The sequence below is a fragment of the Dasypus novemcinctus genome, chromosome 10, assembly GCF_030445035.2.
Source record: "Dasypus novemcinctus isolate mDasNov1 chromosome 10, mDasNov1.1.hap2, whole genome shotgun sequence".
NCBI classification, from domain to species: domain Eukaryota; kingdom Metazoa; phylum Chordata; class Mammalia; order Cingulata; family Dasypodidae; genus Dasypus; species Dasypus novemcinctus.
Window position 1 is genome coordinate 624,912 of NC_080682.1, and position 18,917 is coordinate 643,828.

General features: G+C 57.3%; 1 protein-coding gene across 1 annotated transcript; it reads left to right on the forward strand.

Annotated features, from left to right (window-relative positions):
- Positions 1 to 5,729: 5,729 nt before the first annotated feature.
- TALDO1 (transaldolase 1) lies at positions 5,730 to 18,056 on the forward strand. The gene is made up of 8 exons (XM_058304883.2): positions 5,730 to 5,886; positions 9,962 to 10,085; positions 14,991 to 15,098; positions 15,397 to 15,528; positions 16,866 to 17,041; positions 17,154 to 17,351; positions 17,509 to 17,654; positions 17,861 to 18,056. Exons 1-8 carry the CDS (start codon positions 5,790 to 5,792, stop codon positions 17,891 to 17,893), a joined length of 1,014 nt encoding a protein of 337 aa, XP_058160866.1. The 5' UTR covers positions 5,730 to 5,789; the 3' UTR covers positions 17,894 to 18,056.
- The last annotated feature ends 861 nt before the right edge of the window (positions 18,057 to 18,917 follow it).

Consider the following 18,917-nt stretch of genomic DNA (forward strand, 5'->3'; position numbering starts at 1 on the left):
GCGCAGGGGCCTGGCCGCTTGTCTCGTCTGCCCAGCCTGCTCTGCCTGGGGCCTCTCTCTGCTCCGGGGGTGCAGGCTGTCAGGAGCCTCCCCCTCGGAAGGTCAAAGGGCGCTTCTCGCCCCCTCCCCTGCAGGGTGAGGCCCCCCTGGGCGGCGCCTAACCAGGGCCCTCTAGGAAGTGATCCAGCCCAAAGGGCACTAACCTGGGTCCCTCGCTGGCTCTCATCAGGCCCCGATACAGGTTTACAGCGCAGGAGCGGGTTAGACTCCAGCCAGGACGGTGGCCGAGGCTGACGGGCCTGCGGGCCGAGGCAGCCCTCCATAACCCCGCTCCTGGGTCTGCCCGAGAGCCCCAAGTCCTCAGGGCAGGTGGGAGTGCCCTGAGGAAAGGTGGTGGGGGGCCATGGGCGCGCACAGCACAGGCAGGAGGGCCTGTCCACAGCGAGTGGGTCGGCGTTAGAGAAAAAGTGTCCAGTCCAAAGAAAGGACACTGGTCCTGTGGGTTAAAACAGGTGGCCGTCTCGGCCCTGCAGCACCGCTCGTGGTGTACGCCCAGAAGAACGGAGAGCAGGGCCCGACAGACGTCTGCACACCCATGTTCACAGCGACGTTATTCACAATTGCCAAAAGTTGGAAACTACCCAGGTGTCAGTCAACAGATGAATGGATAAACTGTGGTGCAGCCACACAATGGACTATTATGCAGCTGTAAGAAGAAAGGGTGAAGCACGTGACAGCACAGATGAACCTGGAGGACGTTGTGTTGAGTGAAGCAAGCCAGAAGCAAAAGGACAAATACTGTGTGATTGTGTTACTATGAACCAAATATACTGTGTAACATAATGTATGATTCAAAAAAAATTTAAAGGCATCCAGTACATTTGAGAAATGTTGTTTTTATTCAACAGTTTTTCTTTTTTATTTATATGTTCGATTATTAAATGTACAAAACAGTTTAAAAAAAAAAAGGTGGACATGAAGAAAAAAATCATGTATTAGAAACAATGAACATCTTACAAGAACTCATGCAAACAAAAGCGTTAGAAGACTTAACTGAGGTCCAGGCAGGAATAAATGTACCACATGCTCACCCTCCAAGCCTGGACTCAAAAACGGGGAATCCACCGTAGCATCCCCACCTGCTCCCCAGAAGGAACTGCTGTCCTCATGTGGGCTGACCCTCCCACGAAGGCATTCCTATTTTGAAGACAAGCTTTCCTGAACTCGCTCCACAATGGTGTGGGAGTTTTTTAAGAGGAACTTTAAAAACTGTGTAACAGGAAGTTGAGGCAAGGCTCACCTGCCCCCACCCCAAGGCTGCAAAGAAGGCAGGGGGCAGACCACCTGTGCAGACAGGTGAGGCCCCTTGGGGGGGACGGGAGTGGAGCCATCAGCTCCTAGTCCTGACCTGGGGACAATGAGACAAAAGCGTCCGTTGTTCTCAGCTTGGGGAACTCGTGCACCTGCCTTCTTTTATGGTTGGCTTGACAATGGAGCCCCTGCCTCAGCCACCCAGCCAATAGCCCACGCCTGCCCTGCCCCACCCAGCGTCTCCCCCAGGACCCTGGGTGCCCTCTGCCCCACCCAGCTCGGGCCTCCTGCCCTCATCATCAAGTCTGGCGGCATCGGGGTAAACCCACCCCCACCCACCTGCCCAGCTCTGACCCCATGGCCTGCTCCCCAAGCCCCGCTCCCAGCCTGGACGCCAGCCGCGCCCCTCCTTTCGGCCCCTGCCCCGCGACCCCTCAGCTGGTGGTCTTGCTTCCTCTTTAGTTCCCGAGGATAGAGGCGGTCAGCAGCCCCCACCAGGGTCTGTCCCCACTTGACCCATCAGTCCTTCCCTGCCCTTCCCCCATGCTAGTCCCACACTCTCCACCAGCCACTAACCGCCTGGCTGTGATTTCTCAGCCGAACCCCTGCGGGGCTGTCTGCCCACTGTCTGCCCACCTCTCCCCCTCACCGCGCCTGGAGGGGCCACACCACCCCCTCCCTGGTGCCGGCCACTTGCCCTTGACCACCCTCCTCCACCTCTGCCCACCCCCGCCTCCAGCCCCGGGGCTTCTGCTGCCTCCCAGACCCATCGCCTCTCAAACGGGGGGAGCCAGCCGTGAGCGCGACACCCCCTGGCTGCCGGGTGGGCCCCTGCCCCAGCTGCTTCCCTCCCAACAGCCCGCCCTGGCAGCCCCACCTGCTCCTCCTCCTGGCCCCTCCCACCCCACCCACTCCATCAGCAAATCCCACCACCTCTGGCTCCAGGGAGTGGTCTCCCCAAGTGACCCCCTTCACCCTCCTAGTGACCTTCCTCCCAAAACGTAAATTTCAAAGGCCTTTTAGATTTTACACCAAGAGCAGAAGCAAGAAAAAAGAAAAAAGAGAAATGGACTTCTTCAAAATTAATTTCCATGTATCAGAGAACAATCTACAGAATGGGAGAACATATTTGGAAACCACATATCAGGTAATGGTTGAATGTCCAGAATACATAAAGAACTTCTGCAGCTCAACAGCAAAAAGACAACCCAATTTAAACACGGGCCAAGGATTTGAACAGACATTTTTCCAAAGATAATATACAAATGACCACTAAGTACATGAAAAGATGCTTAACATCATTAGCCATTTGAGAAATGCAAATTAAAACTACAGTGAGTTAATAGCGAAAAAAACAACAAAATGCAAACCACAGGAGACACCACTTCACGCCCACTAGGAAGACGATCATCTTCTATTTTTTTATTTTTAGGAGGCATTGGGGATTGAACCCAGGACCTCATGCATGGGAAGCGGGCACTCACCACTGAGCTACACCCACTCCCCAAGGGCTATTGTTTTTTTTCTATTATTTTAAAAACTGAAAATAGTAAGTGTTGGTGACAATGTGGGAGAGCAGGAACCCTCATCCACTCTTGGTGGGAATGTGAAATGCTGCAGCCCAATAGTTTGGCAGTCCCTCAGAAAGTTACACATAGAATTACCACATGACCCAACAATTCCACCCCTAGGTATAGACCCAGAAGTGAAAGCAGGGATTTGGACAGATATTTGCACACTAATGTTCATCGCAGCTTTTTCACCATTTCCAAAAGGTGGAAGCAGCCTAGATGTCCACCAACAGATGAATCGACCAACAAAATGGGGTCTGAGGAAGCAGATGTAGCTCAGCGGTTGAGCACCTGCTCCCCATGTACAAGATCCCGGGTTCGCGCCCCAGTACCTCCTAACAAGACCACACTGGTCCATCCATATGAAGGAATATCATTCAGTCATAAAAGAAGCGACACGCTGGCACATGCCCTTGAAGATCTCGCGCTGAGTGAAATGAGCCCCAACCCTGAGCAGCCCTCCAGGGCAGCACAAATATTTTGTGATTTCTCTTACATGAAATACTTGGAATAATCAAGTCATAGAGACAGAAAGCAGAACAGTGGGTACGAGGGCTGGGGGGACGGGGGGTTATTGCTAAACGTGAGTTTAGTTTGGAATGATGAAAAGAGTCTGGAATTTTTTTTAAAACTGGCCTTTCAAGGTGATCATCTCTGGTTGCATTAAAAAAAAACTATTTGGAAATACAAGTAACGTATTTGTCCCTTCTAGATTCTGGGGTGTCCTTCTTTTCCTTAGGCACAAAGGTGCCCTCAGGTCCTGACAGGGGCGGGGGTCCGACTCCAAGCCCCCACCCTTGCTTCTCCACCACAAGGACTTGAGGCTGCCCGTGACGAGGCCACGTGAGCAGCTCCACCGGGGGTTTGCGGCTGTTTTTAGGTTGGGGGTTTTCCAGGTGCCTTGCTCAGGTTGGGAAAAAAACAGCTTTTTTTTTTTTTAAGATTTATTTTTTATATATTTTTCTCCCCTTCCCCACTCCCCCTCAGTTGTCTGCTCTCTGTGTCCATTCGCTGTGTTCTTCTGTGACCGCTTCCACCCTTATCAACAGCACCGGGAATCTGTGTTTCTTGTTGTTGTGTCGTCTTGTTGTTGTGTCAGCTCTCCGTGTGGGCAGCACCATTCCTGGGCAGGCTGAACTTTCTTTCGCGCTGGGCAGCTCTCCTTACTGGCGCACTCCTTGCGCATGGGGCTCCCCTATGCAGGGACACCCCTGCGTGGCAGGGCACTCCTTTTGCACATCAGCACTGCGCATGGGCCAGCTCCACACGGGTCAAGGAAGCCCAGGGTTTGAACCGCAGACCTCCCATGCGGTAGGCCGACGCCCTATCCACTGGGCCAAGTCCGCTCCCCTAAAATGGCTTTGAAAGGCTCCCGTGAGTCAGCACCAGCCACAGGCCAAGGCTGTGGTCACAGCCCGTCCTCAGCCCCAACCCCGTCCAGCAACTCACTGCTGAGCTGGGAGCGGCCGCGGTTCAGGTCACGGCCTCTGAGCACCGGCCCTGTGGCTTTCCTGCTTCCCCACCTTGGGAGCCGCCCCAGGACGGTCTCTGCATTTCAGCAGAGAGGGGAGAAAAAAGACTTTTCAATCAAAGTCGCTGGAAGGAGTGGCTAACTACATGGAAAAAGTGTCCCAGGACCTCTACCTCCTAACCAGAAAGAAGTGAACTTGAGATGCATCAAATGCCCTAAATAAGAGTTAAAACTGAAACTTCCTAGAAGAAATCATAGGAGAATATCTTTGCTGCTATGGAGTAAGCAAGGATTTCTAAGAGACTAAATAAAAAGCATGAACCATAGAAAAAAATTTGATAAACTGAACTCCATCCAAATTAAGAGCTTCTGTGCATCAAAGACACTGTTAAGAAAATGAAAAGGTAAGTACAGACTGGAGGGAAAATCTTCCGTAGGTACACGTGAGAAAAGACTGGTATCCAGAATACATAAAGAATTCCTACACAACAATAAAATGACACACAACCCCCATGAAAAACGTTCTCCACGATGGGCTCCACGAAACGCCCTCTGGACACCTGCTTTGGGGCTGTCCTGGCTCTGGATCCCAGCAGGGGAGAGCGGATGTCAGGCCCCCCAAGGCCTTCTCTCCCGCTGACCAGCAGGCCGGCAGGCCACCTACCCCAAAGCACCCCAACCGCCCCCCTTGCCCCAGGCACAGCCGGAGCGGGCGGGGAGCAGCAGCGGCCAGACCTGGCAGACAAAGGCCTGCTTCACTGCCGTGGCCAGGGCGCAGGTGGTTCTGACGGTCAGCACTGGCCGTGCTGAGCTTATCGCAGCCCCGTGAGCCTGGTCTGCGATGGGGAAGCAAGCCCCCTCCGTGCTCCCCGAGGCTCCCTGCAGGGCCACCTCCCAGCGGCCCGGGTGAGCCTCCGGCCGGCCCCGCCAGGACAAGGCCGCCCCGCGCCCGCGAGGCCGCGCCCTCGTGCCACACTTCTCAGCCCTCAGCTTCGGCCTGCCCCCACAGGCCCCCGGGACGGCAGTCGGCACCATCGGGCCTCCCGGTCGCCCCCTCCCCACGCCCGGGACCAGCCCGAGCAGGCTTCCGCGAGGCCCTCCCGGCTGAGGGCGGATTGCGCCTCCACAGGCCTGCGGGCCGCGGCCACCTCGCGGCCGGGCCGGGCCGCCGCCCACGCGCACGACCTCTGCCCGGGAGCCGGGCGCCACGCCCCGCGCTCCCCTCGTCTCGCCTGTACTCCACGAGGGAGCTGCCGCGACCCCCCGCGCCGCGACCCCCGCCCAGGGCGCGGCACAGCCGGGTGGGGCCTTCGGGGGCGGGGCGGGGCCTTGGGGGCGGGGCCTCCCAGGGCGCTCTCCGATTGGCCGGTTCGGGGGCGGGGCCGCGGTGCATTGTGGGCCGCGCGCTCTTCTCCCGCCGCCGCCCGCGCCTCGCCATGTCGGGCTCCCCAGTGAAGCGCCAGAGGATGGAGTCGGCGCTGGAGCAGCTCAGGCAGTTCACCACCGTGGTGGCCGACACCGGCGACTTCCAGGGTGAGGCCGGGCAGGGATCGGCGCCTGGGCCGGGCGCGCCGGAGCGGACGGCGCATGCGCCCGTCTCCTGAGGCGTCCGGAGTTCCGGCTCCTGGGAGGACGGATTCTTGGACAGACCTGCAGGGGCCCGGGGCTATGGGGAGGGTGGCGTGGTGGGCGAGCCGGGCAGGCGGCCGGGGTGTGGAGGGGTGGGCGGGCCGGGCAGGCGGCCGGGGCCTCCCGGGACGGTGGAGTGGTGGGCGGGCCTGGCCGGGGCCGGGGTCTCCCGGGACTGTGGAGGGGTGGGCGGGCCTGGCCGGGGCCGGGGACTCCCGGGAGGGTGGAGTGGTGGGCGGGCCTGGCCGGGGGCCGGGGGCTCCCGGGACGGTGGAGGGGTGGGCGGGCCTGGCCGGGGCCGGGGACTCCCGGGACGGTGGAGGGGTGGGCGGGCCGGGCAGGCGGCCGGGGTCTCCCGGGACTGTGGAGGGGTGGGCGGGCCTGGCCGGGGCCGGGGACTCCCGGGAGGGTGGAGTGGTGGGCGGGCCTGGCCGGGGGCCGGGGGCTCCCGGGACGGTGGAGGGGTGGGCGGGCCTGGCCGGGGCCGGGGACTCCCGGGAGGGTGGAGGGGTGGGCTGGCCTGGCCGGGGGCCGGGGGCTCCCGGGACGGTGGAGGGGTGGGCGGGCCGGGGTCTCCCGGGACTGTGGAGGGGTGGGCGGGCCTGGCCGGGGGCCGGGGGCTCCCGGGACGGTGGAGGGGTGGGCGGGCCGGGCAGGCGGCCGGGGACTCCCGGGAGGGTGGAGTGGTGGGCGGGCCTGGCCGGGGGCCGGGGGCTCCCGGGACGGTGGAGGGGTGGGCGGGCCGGGCAGGGGGCCGGGGTCTCCCGGGACTGTGGAGGGGTGGGCGGGCCTGGCCGGGGCCGGGGACTCCCGGGAGGGTGGAGTGGTGGGCGGGCCTGGCCGGGGGCCGGGGGCTCCCGGGACGGTGGAGGGGTGGGCGGGCCTGGCCGGGGCCGGGGACTCCCGGGACGGTGGAGGGGTGGGCGGGCCGGGCAGGCGGCCGGGGTCTCCCGGGACTGTGGAGGGGTGGGCGGGCCTGGCCGGGGCCGGGGCCGGGGACTCCCGGGAGGGTGGAGTGGTGGGCGGGCCTGGCCGGGGGCCGGGGGCTCCCGGGACGGTGGAGGGGTGGGCGGGCCTGGCCGGGGCCGGGGACTCCCGGGAGGGTGGAGGGGTGGGCTGGCCTGGCCGGGGGCCGGGGGCTCCCGGGACGGTGGAGGGGTGGGCGGGCCGGGGTCTCCCGGGACTGTGGAGTGGTGGGCTGGCCTGGCCGGGGGCCGGGGGCTCCCGGGACGGTGGAGGGGTGGGCGGGCCGGGCAGGGGGCCGGGGTCTCCCGGGACTGTGGAGTGGTGGGCGGGCCTGGCCGGGGGCCGGGGGCTCCCCGGACGGTGGAGTGGTGGGCGGGCCGGGCAGGGGGCCGGGGGCTCCTGGTAGGGTGGAGGGGTGGGCGGGCCAGGAGGGGGCTGGGGGCTCTGGGGAGACCCGACCGACCGACCAACGGAGCAGGCGGGGGCCACGGGCTCGAGGTGGAGGGGGCGGACGGGCCTTCAGCTCCGGGCGGGGGAGGCTTCCCGCGCTCTTAGGCCTCCGGTGGCCGGTGGTGTGACACCTGGACTGGGGCGGTTTTAATCGGGCGATTTTGCCTGCGGCGTGGGATGCCTGAAACCCGGAGAACGTGGAAAGAGCGGTAGACGCTCGGGAAACTCTTGATCTGGGCGGGTGTCTGCAGCCGGGGGCGGGGTGTGCGGTGGATGGGCCTGTTTCTGTGCTTTGCTGTCAAGAAATGAGGTCTCCAGGACCCCCTTGAAGGGCTGACGGCCGTGAGTGTCCTACGGCGTGAAGCACGGAAGGCGTGAAGCAGGGAAGGGAGGCGCGGCTGAGCTGCTGGCTTCCTCTCTTTTCTGCTTTCTCATGGTGACTTGAGAAACAGGCTCCGTTCCTTCTTGATAACTGAGTGAAAGGATTGTTTACCGAGGAGAGTGAGTAAGCACATTTGGTGGCTTCAACAAAAGAGGGAGGCAGAACCCTCTTGGGTTCCACACACTGGGCTTGCAGCAGCGCGTGCTGGAGCCTCGTCCCTCCGGTGTGGGGCGGGAGCTGCCGCCCAGGCCTCGCTGGGGGTGGCACTGAGGCGGCCGCACATTTTTCTGCACCATTTTCTCCCTTCTCATCACTCAGAAACATTTGGGATCTTGCTTAGGTGGTGGCGCTCTGGGGTCTAGAGCGGATGAGAGAACCCCTGCGGTGGCAGTTCTTTGTTTTCACCAAGACCCACGGGGGAATGCTTTTTTTCGGTGGTGGTTTTGAAAGTCTCTAAATCTAAGTACTGATTTTTTTTAAATGAATATTAACAATTTTATAAGAACAAACACTGATAATGTATATTCATAAGTGCTAAGTAATCATAAATACGTGCATTTACATATACTTAAGTAATGCATTTGACTTTGTGATCTGAGTTTTGTGAAGTGAAAGTTACTAACTCTTTGACTGCTTTGGAAATACAATAAAAGCTGTAGATCGTCCCCAAACAGCCCCTTCCCCAGTTGCACATTCAGTCTAAGGGTCCCTCAGCTCTGAAACCTATCTGTGGACCCCAGGGCCAAACCAGTTTTTAAAAAATCACCCTTTTAAGGCATAATAAATCCATTTTTAAATTAGCTTTTTTAAGGTATAATTCACATACCATTTATTCACCCATACAGATTGTGCAGTTCAGCGTTTTTTTTAAATTTTTATTTGCTCTTTAATTGCAGTAAGATACATAACAAAAATCATTTCAACGAGGAGCCCTTAGTCATGGCATTTAATCATCTCTGCTCATTTATGTATCTTTCTGAACACTGGAAAAACAATTGAGTTTGTTTTTAGGTTTAAATAAGAAAAATGTGCCTTGACAGAATTTCTAAAAGTAATGCTTCCTTAATTTGTTAATCTGCCTTTTATATGTTATTTTTTGAAGTTGAAATAAAATCGCTTCAGTTATGCTTAGGTGAGAAATTTTGTGACATTATGGTACATTACTCATTTTGGCTGCACAGCTCACAGGCTCCATGAATGCACTCACCTGTGGAAGGACTTCCCCAGCAAACGCATTCTTCTTTAACTTATTTTTGAAAAAATTACTGAGTCACAGGCAGGTGTAAAGCCCGGCCTGGAGTCCCCGCGAGTGTCCCTGAGCTCCCCGGGGCGCACCTCGGGGGCTGAGGTTCACTGTCAGAACCAGGTCAGCATAGACACAGCGCGTGGCAGGCTGCAGCACCGGCTCCGCGCACCACCTTCAGCCTGCGTGTGTGTGCATGTACACGCTCACACGTGTGGAGGGTCCTGTGCAGCTTGCGAACTGCCACCGTCCTGCAGAGGCCTCCCCGGTGCCGGACCCCCACACTGTCCCTGCCTCGCATCCGCCTGTCCATCCTCCACTGCTGTAGCTGTGTCGTGAAAGCATACTTTGAAAATACTAGTTGTCATGTGAACTGACTGCGCTAGCCAGCCGAGCTTCCCAGAACACAGTGTGTGGCACCGCTGTCTGGGAAGGTAGCTCGACATTCTCACCTCCTCACTTCTGGGCGCCATGTGGATTGGTGAAGCCGTGGAGGCATCTGTGAATTCAGAGCTTGGTTACCTAAGAAACAAGTAATGAGATGAGAGCCAGCTTTAAAGAAGACAGAAAACTGGTGCTTAGTGAGCCCTGGGATACACACGGCCCGCTCTTCACTCGGTGGTTTGCGCCCGAAAGCATATTTCCATGTTACGCCTGCTTTGCCCACATGCCCCAGCTCTCCCACGCACGGCGTCAAAAGTCAGTGGCTACAGGTTGGGGTTTGATCTCTGTCCTCTTTTTGTCTGGGTTGCGCTTTATCATTGTACAAACAGCTACTTCTTTTTGCCACACTTTTTTGATTTACAAGTAAGTGGAGTATGGTTGAATCTTGATTTGGGAAGTAAGTTCCTGACGCTGGTTAAGTGTTGATATTGGAACATCACTGATTTTGGATGGAACCAAGTTGCTTTTACTGACTTCCAAAATCATCTCCCCAGCCATCGACGAGTACAAGCCGCAGGATGCCACCACAAACCCCTCGCTGATCCTGGCTGCCGCTCAGATGCCCGCCTACCAGGACCTGGTGGAGGAGGCCGTGGCCTTCGGGAAGAAGCTGGGCGGGTGAGTGGCTGAGGCACTGTCCACGGGCGGCTCCCTGCTCCTCGCGGGCAGAGGGGCTTCCCTAGTCTCCTGGGGACTGGTGCCCTTGGCTGTGCTTCCTGTCCCAGCTGAATTTTAGCTCACTGAAGGTCTTGCACACAAGTAAAGAAAGTCGCCTTTTCATGTTTATTTTCCTCAATATCACTGGGGCCTGATTTGTATGTAGCAAACCGCACCCCTCTCAGGTCACACCCCATGCACACCAGCCCAGCCAGGAGGCCGGATGGCGTCCACTCCCTAGCAGTTCCCTCCTGCGTCTCGGAGTGGGACCCTGCCGGCTTCCCGGCTGTCATTTCATCATTCCTACAGCCTGACCAACGGAAGTAAGGCACAGTCTGGTTCTGACAGCTCCTGGCGTACTTCTGCAGCCAGCACCCTCCTGCCCCGACCAGCTCTGCCTCCTGCTCAGCCTTTTCTAGGTGCCGCTTGGACTTTGATCAGAATGGGGGGCTCGGCTAGGACGCGGGTGTGGGGCCTGAGTCCAGGGACCCTGGCCTGGAGGTCTTGACTCGGCAGCCCTGGTGGAGACATGGGGCCTCCAATACAGGAAGCTCAGTGTGCCCCCCCCCCCAGATATCCACGCTTATCCACGTTGACATTTTACCACAATATTATATCATTTTATTTGTTTTCTGAACACTAGAGTAAAGGTCGTATACATCACGCCTCTTGCACCCCGAGACTGCCATGTACATTTCCTAAGAACAAGGATACTCACTTAGAAACCCCTTAAAAAATTTGACATTGACATGAAGACCGAGTGTACCCTGCAGTTTTCCCATGCGTAGGTCCATCCAGGACCACGTACTGCATGTCACTGCCACTGTCTCTTCAGTCTCTTAGGTGGAGACTCCACACAGCGTAAACTTCCTGTCCCAGCCACTCCGGAGCGCAGGACTCAGTGGGACCAATCTCACCCATTGGGTGTCAGTGCCATCCAGCACCCCAGACTGATGCCCTGTTCCCGGGAAGCTTGACTCCCCCTTCCTCTTCCCTGGGAAAGTTTCCTCCTGTCCTGGGCACTGCACGGCGTGCCCACAGCCAGCCGGCCCTTGCCCCGGGCTGCACTCCTCGCCTGCTCGCCCACAGTGCCCGGAGGGAGAGCTCGGTGAGCGCCTGCCACCCTCAGGGCACCTTCTGGGCAGCGAGTCCCTGCCACCTGGCCACCAGCAATCAGAGGCCAGGCGCACGCTCCCAGCACATGCACAGGGGTCCCTGCTCCCCTGGAATTAGGGCAAGCCCCGCACTGCGCTGGGGAGGGCGGGAGACGGGCTAGCCAGGGTACTGAGGGATCCTACTGTTTCTTAAAATATGTTTGTTTTTAATTGGATGAAATATACCTAACATAAAAGCCATTTTATCATTTTAAGTGGACAGTTCTTCAACAGTACATTAGCAAAACTCTGTGACTGTCACCACTTTTTTCAGACTATTTTTATCATTCCAAACAAAACTCATGGTCGTTTAGCAGCAACTCCCTATTCCCCACTTCTACCACCCCTGGGAACCACTATTCTGTGTTCTGTATATGCGAATTTGCTTTTTCTGTTTCATATAAGAAAAATCCTATAATATTTGTTTGTGTCTGGCTTATTTCACGCAACATGATGTCCTCACTGTTCATCTGTGTTACAGCATGTGCCAACACTTCTGCCTTTTTTACTGCTGAATAATAGCCATTGTACGGATAGACCACGTTTGTCTGTCCATTCTTCTGTTGATTGATACTTGGGTTGCTTCCACTTTTTGGCTGTGGGAAAAATGCTGGGATGAGCGTTGGTGTGCAAATGGCAGTTCAAGTCCCTGCTCTCGTTTCATGTGGGTGTCTATGTAGGAGTGGAGTTGCTGGGTCAGTTAGTGAATCCGTACTTAATTTTCTGAGGATTGCCAATCTGTTTTCCACAGAGGCTACACCATCTTAAATTCCCATCAGCAATTTGAGATTCTATTCTGTGTTATTTTTGTGGGTTTTTTTAAACAAATCAATTGATATACATTAATAAAGCATACAGTTCATCCAAAGTGTACAAGCAGGACTTTGTAGTAGGCAATGGATGTCATAGGCAATAGTTGTAAATTGGGAAGTGGACTTGGCTCAGTGGTTAGGGCATCCGTCTACCACATGGAAGGTCTGCAGTTCAAACCCCGGGCCTCCTTTGACCCGTGTGGAGCTGGCCCACGCACAGTGCTGATGAGCGCCAGGAGTGCCCTGCCATGCAGGGTTGTCCCCTGCGTAGGGGAGCCCCACGCGCAAGGAGTGCACCCCATAAGGAGAGCCGCCCAGCGCGAAAGAAAGTGCAGCCTGCCCAGGAATGGCACCGCACACACTGAAAGCTGACACAAGATGACACAACAAAAAGAGACAGATTCCTGTGCTGCTGACAACAATGGAAGCGGTCAAAGAAGAACACAGCAAATAGACACAGAGAACAGACAACTGGGGGAGGGGAAGTGGGGAGAGGAAAAAAAAAAGATGTTACCTTTAAAAAAAAATAGTTGTACATTCATGGCTTCAATTATTATTAAAGCATTTTCATTATTTCCATAATTATAATTTTAAAAATCAGGGAAGCGGATTTGGCCCAGTGGTTAGGGCATCCACCTACCACATGGGAGGTCCGCGGTTCAAACCCTGGGCCTCCTTGACCTGTGTGGAGCTGGCCCATGTGCAGTGCTGATGCACACAAGGAGTGCCCTGCCATGTAGGGGTGTCCCCTGCATAGGGGAGCCCCATGCGCAAGGAGTGCTCCCCGTAAGGAGAGCCGCCCAGTGCAAAAGAAAGCGCAGCCTTCCCAGGAATGGCACCGCACACACGGAGAGCTGACACAGCAAGATGATGCAACAAGAAGAAATACAGATTCCCAGTGCTGCTAATAAGGGTGGAAGCGGTCATAGAAGAACACACAACGAATGGACACAGAGAGCAGACAACTGGGGGGTGGGGGCAGAAATAAAAAATCTTAAAAAAAATTTTTTTTAAATCGGACAAAAACTTAACACCTCAATCCTCTATGCTTCCCTTGTATAGATTTTTTTTTCCCAACTATAGCCATCTTCCTGTGGGTGTATAGTGGTATTTGATCCTGTTTTTTGTGGGTTTTGTTTTTGTTTTTGTTTTGTTTTCTTTTCCATCATGGTTTTAATTTGCATTTACCTAATGACTAACTTATTGGCCATTTTTTGTAAATCACTTTTGGAGAAATTTCTGTTCAAATCCTTGGCCCCTTTTTAAATTAGGTTGTCCTTTGTTGAGTTGTAGGATTCTTTATAAATTACAGCTATTAAACCTTTTTCAAATATATTTCCAAGTATTTTCTCCCATTCTTAGGTTGCCTTTTTACTTTCTTGATAATGTCCTTTGATGCATAAGTTTTTAATTTTGATGGAGTTCAGTTTATCTTTTTTTATTGCTTGTGTAAAATCTAAAACTCCATTGCCTCTTAAAAGGTCCTGAAGAGTTTCCCCTATGTTTTTTTGTAACAGTTTTATATTACTTCTTATATTTATATCTTTGATATGTTTTTTCCTCCCCCCCACCCTGCTGTTTTGCTCTGTGTATTCGCCATGTGCTTTGATCCATTTTGTTTTGTTTTAAAGATTTATTTATTTCTCTCTCCCCCCACCCCCCCACCCCCCGTCTGCTCTCTCTGTCCATTTGCTGTGTGTTGCTCTGTGTCCACCTGCATTCTTGTCAGGCAGCACCGGGAAACCATCGCTTTTTTTGGTGCGTCAGCTTGCTGCGCCAGGCCCTCCATGTGCGTGGCGCCACTCCTGGGTGGGCTGCGCTTTTTTCGCACGGGGCGGCTCTCCTTGTGTGTGGCAGCGTGTGCGTGAGCCAACTCACCGCACAGGTCAGGAGGCCCTGGGCTCGGACCCTGGACCGTCCATATGGGAGGCAGACGCTCTGTTATTTGAGCCACAACTGCTTCCGCTTTGATCCATTTTGAATTGACTTTTGTGCATGGCGAGGTGAGGTTATACTCGTTGTTTTGTGTGTGGACTTCCAGTCCTCCCGGCACCATTTGCGGACGTCTCCTTCCCCGTTGAATGGGCTTGGCAGCCTTGTTGGAAACCGCCTGGCTGCGTATTCTCCTCCCCCGGCCTGTGAGCCTGTCTGTGCCGGTGCCACTGCTGTAGCTTTGTAGTAAGTCTTTAATCAGGAAGCGGGAGTCCTTCAGCTCGGTGCTTCTTCAGGAGTGTCTGGCCCCTGCAATTCCCTAAGAGCTTGGAGGACGAGGTTTTCCACTTCAGCATCAAAGGCTGCCGTAGTTTCTGTAAGGATCACGTTGAGTTTGCGTTCCACTTCAGACAGCACGGCCTCTCAGCAATGCCAGATGCACGAGCACAGGATAGTCTCCTCACTCCTAGGTGTTTTATTCTTTTACGTGCTATCCAAATGGAATTTTCTTGCTTTCCTTTTCTAGTTCACTACTGATATATAGAAATCCATTTGCCTTATGCTTCTACCTGCATCTTGCCTAGATTTTTTAAGATCCTACCTTTTTTTTCTTTAGGAGGTACCAGGGATTGAAGCCAGGATCTTGTACATGTGAAGCTGGCGCTCAGCCACTGAGCTACGGCTGCTCGAGGTCCTGCTGTTTCTCAGTTGCCTTTTTCTTGGTTTGGTGCTCGCCCTGCTGCCGCAGTGTTTTCACTGTTTCTGGAGCTTCGAGGAAGGTGCTCTTCCCGCTGTGGCTGGTTTTCACAACTTCTGTGGGGAGGATGCGCTCTGGGGTGTCTCACTCCACACCTTGATTTTAAAAAAAGGTCTTTTTGGAAGTGGAAGGAAAGGAAACTGACCAAAAACCAGGGATTTGTTTTGTAGACTTCTGTGCACATGCGTCTCTTTTCCCCCTTGAATTTCAGATCACATGAGGAACAGGTTAAGAATGCAATTGATAAGCTTTACGTGTTGTTTGGAGCGGAAATACTGAAGAAGATTCCGGGTCGTGTGTCAACAGAAGTTGATGCCAGGTATGGAGGTGCTGCTGCCCGCTTTGGGGGGCCTAGACAGGCAACCTGCACCAAGCGAACAGGCACGGCAGCAGGGCTGTGGTGGCGTTCTGTGCAGCGTGGGCTCTCCATGTCTCCTTGGAGCTCCTGGAGTGATCGCCCCACTAGTCCAGCTGACAAGGTCTGCCCTGGGATCAGGTCGTCATCCGCCTCCTGGACACGCGTGTAGGGCACGATCTGCTCACAGCTGGGGTGGGCGTTTGGGACCCTCTCCCATGGCGTCCCGAGCAGGCCCATGCAGCTGCTCCTTCCCCGGCAGGCTCTCCTTTGACAAGGACGAGATGGTGGAGCGAGCCAGACGCCTCATTGAGCTCTACAGAGAGGCCGGAGTCGGCAAGGAGCGGATCCTCATCAAGCTGTCGTCCACGTGGGAAGGGATTCAGGCTGGGAAGTGAGTGCCCCCAAGGGCTGAGCGGCTGAGGGCGGGCGGGAGGAGGCCGTGTGCTACGGGCTTTGTGCGCCAGGCAGGCTCCTTAGGAGGGAGTCCGCAGGTGAGAATGCCAGGTTTCCTTCGCCCTTATCTTTGCATACATAAAGTTTAATAAGTTGTCCATACAAAGTATAGGTTCGGTGAAAATATAGGGGAAAAAAACAGTACAAAGTAGAACTCTAGGGGGGTGGGGGTGGGGTTGAATGGGACCTCACATATATATTTTTAATGTAATATTATTACAAAGTCAATAAAAAAAAAAAAGTAGAACTCTGGGACACTCTCACCTCGAAGTGGCCGATGACAATGACACCTTAGGTCTGCGAGCGCACCTGCTCGGCCGGCCACGCCATGGAGGGTGCTGCTGGGGCCTGGCCTCTGGGAGGGGCTCCGTGTGGCCCCACCCATGCCAGTCATCTGACGGGCAGCAGCAGGGCAGTGGACACAGCCACGCCACCTCTTGAGGTGTGAACCCCAGCCCTCAATCCCGGGGGCCCCGGTCTCTTCACGGCCACGCACTGTCCCTGTTAGCGGTCATTCCCCACTCCCAGGCCTGAGTCTGTCCTGGTAGTTTGTCTCTCCAGACGTTTCACGCATTGGCATCACAGCATGGCCTCTGGCGGCATGACGCCATCACGGCCTGTCCACACAGGGGCCTGCATCAGCGCTTCATCCACAGCCCACCTTTGGCTGCGGCAAAGGTGCAGCTGTGAGGACACAGGGCGCTTGTGGGCAGCGCTGGGAATGGGCCTGCCAGCCTGTCCCCTTGCCACCTCCAGTGGCTATGCAGTGGCCTTGACGGCGCCAGGCCAGCGTCTGTGCTGGTGGCTCCTCGGCCCGGGCCTCGGGACCCGCTGTGGCCTCGCCCTCTGCTCGCGTCAGTCCCCGCTGGCTGATGGGGGTGCTGCCACGGGGCAGGCAGACCGAGGCTGGGACAGGCCTGAGGCCGCACAGCACCTGTTACCTGCTCCCCGACTCGGGGGCGAGAGGCTGGGCGGCGAGGTTGCTGTGGAGGGGCCCCTGGGAGAGTGTCAGGGGTGGGGCGGGGGCACAGAAACGGCACCTGTTTCCAGCCTGGGAGGAAGGGCTGCAGGTGCCAGTGATCTGGCACTCCAGAGGCCCTTTGCTCTCGTGCCCTCTTTGCACCATGGGTCGGATGCAGAGAACTGCAGCCCCTTGGCCCACTGGCTGGCTTGACCCAGGAGCGCCTCTGGCTTTGCTCCTGACAGACGCACTGGTGCACTTAACACACCACGAGCGTCCCAGCAGCCCCCAGCCTGACTGCCCCGTCCCCACAGGGAGCTCGAGGAGCAGCACGGCATCCACTGCAACATGACGCTGCTCTTCTCCTTCGCCCAGGCCGTGGCCTGTGCCGAGGCGGGCGTGACGCTCATCTCCCCCTTTGTGGGGCGCATCCTGGACTGGCACGTGGCGAACACAGACAAGAAGGTCTATGAGCCCCAGGAAGACCCTGGTGAGCTGCCCCTCGGGGCGAGGGGGCCTCGTGGGTGGTGCTGGGGCTGCGCGGGAGGAGCGCTCGGGGCCGGCAGGGCCCAGTTGGGGACGCTGTGTGTGGTCTCCCCCAGGGGTGAAGAGTGTCACCAAAATCTACAACTACTACAAGAAGTTTGGCTACAAGACCATCGTGATGGGCGCCTCTTTCCGCAACACGAGCGAGATCAAGGCGCTGGCGGGCTGCGACTTTCTCACCATCTCGCCCAAGCTCCTCGGGGAGCTCCTCAAGGACAGCGCCAAGCTCACACCCGCGCTCTCGGCCAAGGCGGGTGAGTGCCTCCGCAGCTGCCCCCGTGTGGCCTGGCCCCGGTACAGAGGTGACGGTGGTGACCCCGTCACACCGTTCCTGGGGCCTCCAAGGTGCTGTCTGGGAGCAGGCTAGGTCCCATGCGGGCGGACGGGGGTCAGCTCCAGGTTTCACCCCAGCCCAGGCCAGCGACCTGGAGAAAGTCCACCTGGACGAGAAGACCTTCCGCTGGCTGCACAACGAGGACCAGATGGCCGTCGAGAAGCTCTCAGACGGGATCCGCAAGTTTGCTGCAGACGCTGTGAAGCTGGAGCGGATGCTGGAGGTGGGCACGCTGGGGCCCTGGATGCTGGGGGCGGGTGCGCTGGGGCCCTGGGTGCTGGGGGCGGGCGCGCTGGGGCCCTGGGTGCTGGGGGCGGGCGCGCTGGGGCCCTGGGTGCTGGGGGCGGGCGCGCTGGGGGCTCTGCGCAGTGGGAAGCACAGCCGGGGGGCCCCTCAGGCCGGCCAGGCTCACGCTGGGTTTGCTTCTAGGAACGAATGTTCAGTGCCGAGAACGGAAAGTAGCGCCCCAGGCTGTGTGGCCAACAGCACCACTCCCGGAATCGGGTCTAATCGCACACACCTTGCAGCGAACCTTGAGTTTTTTACCAATTGGAAGAGGGATCATAGGTTTTTCTGATTTTTATGTAAAATTCTGCCTAATGCAATAAAGCAGATACTTTCCTGAGTGGTGTTTCCATCTGCTGTCCCCACCCCTGCCAGCTCCTCTCAGCCGAGACGGGAAGATGGGGGCCGGAGCTCTGCGAGGCCTGCCCGGCAGTGCCCTCGCCCGAGCTGTGCGGGTGGGCTGGACCTGGCGGGGGTCCTCCCCGAGCCGGCCCCTTCCCTCCAGACCACGGGGCCCCAGGGCAGGGTTGAAGCTGGCCCAGGACCCAGACCCCGGCCCGGCTGCACCCAGCACTGTCCAGCCATGGCCTGGGGTGGCAGCTCCTGCTCAGGGGCTGGTCCCCACCAGCCTGGACCCAGAAACCTGCGCAGCAGCCAGGCCAGGCGGCGTTTCCACAGGCCACACGTTCTGCCGGCCGGTGTCGAGGCCACAAGAGGCCACCCGCCTGACTAGGATAAGGCCCTGGGGAACACGGGCCCCTGGGGGGCTGTGTCCCGCCTGCCGACGCTGGACCCTCTGCAGCCTCAGCCCGTGGGACGTGGGCTGCTGGCAGAGGCAAACGCCAGGGCTGAGCCCGCAGTCCCGTGTTCTCAGCACATCCAGTCGGGCAGCCGCCCCTCACCCCAAGAACTTGCCCACCTTCCCAAATGGGCCCACCACTCGTCACCTGTCAATGGGGTCACACAGCACGGCCTCGTGCGTCCCGCCTTCCCTTGGTGACACCCACGTTGGTGCACAGCGCACTCCATTCCTTTGGTGGCACCACCGGGCCACGCTTTCCCCCCCACAGGCAGTGTCCTTTCCAAGCCCACCCGGCGGCATGGGGGAGGCCCTGGGGCAGGCCACCCACCCTGCCAGGACTGCCCCTGCCACTTAAACCTGCTACAGCCACCCTGGTGCCCTGCCCTGACCGACCCTGGG

Excerpts from the sequence above, each read along its gene's own strand:
- TALDO1 (XM_058304883.2), top strand. The coding sequence starts at position 5,790 with ATGTCGGGCTCCCCAGTGAAGCGCCAGAGGATGGAGTCGGCGCTGGAG. Across the intron at positions 5,887-9,961 it reads CGACACCGGCGACTTCCAGG|CCATCGACGAGTACAAGCCG; the intron begins GTGAGGCCGGGC and ends TCATCTCCCCAG. Across the intron at positions 15,529-16,865 it reads GAAGGGATTCAGGCTGGGAA|GGAGCTCGAGGAGCAGCACG; the intron begins GTGAGTGCCCCC and ends CCGTCCCCACAG.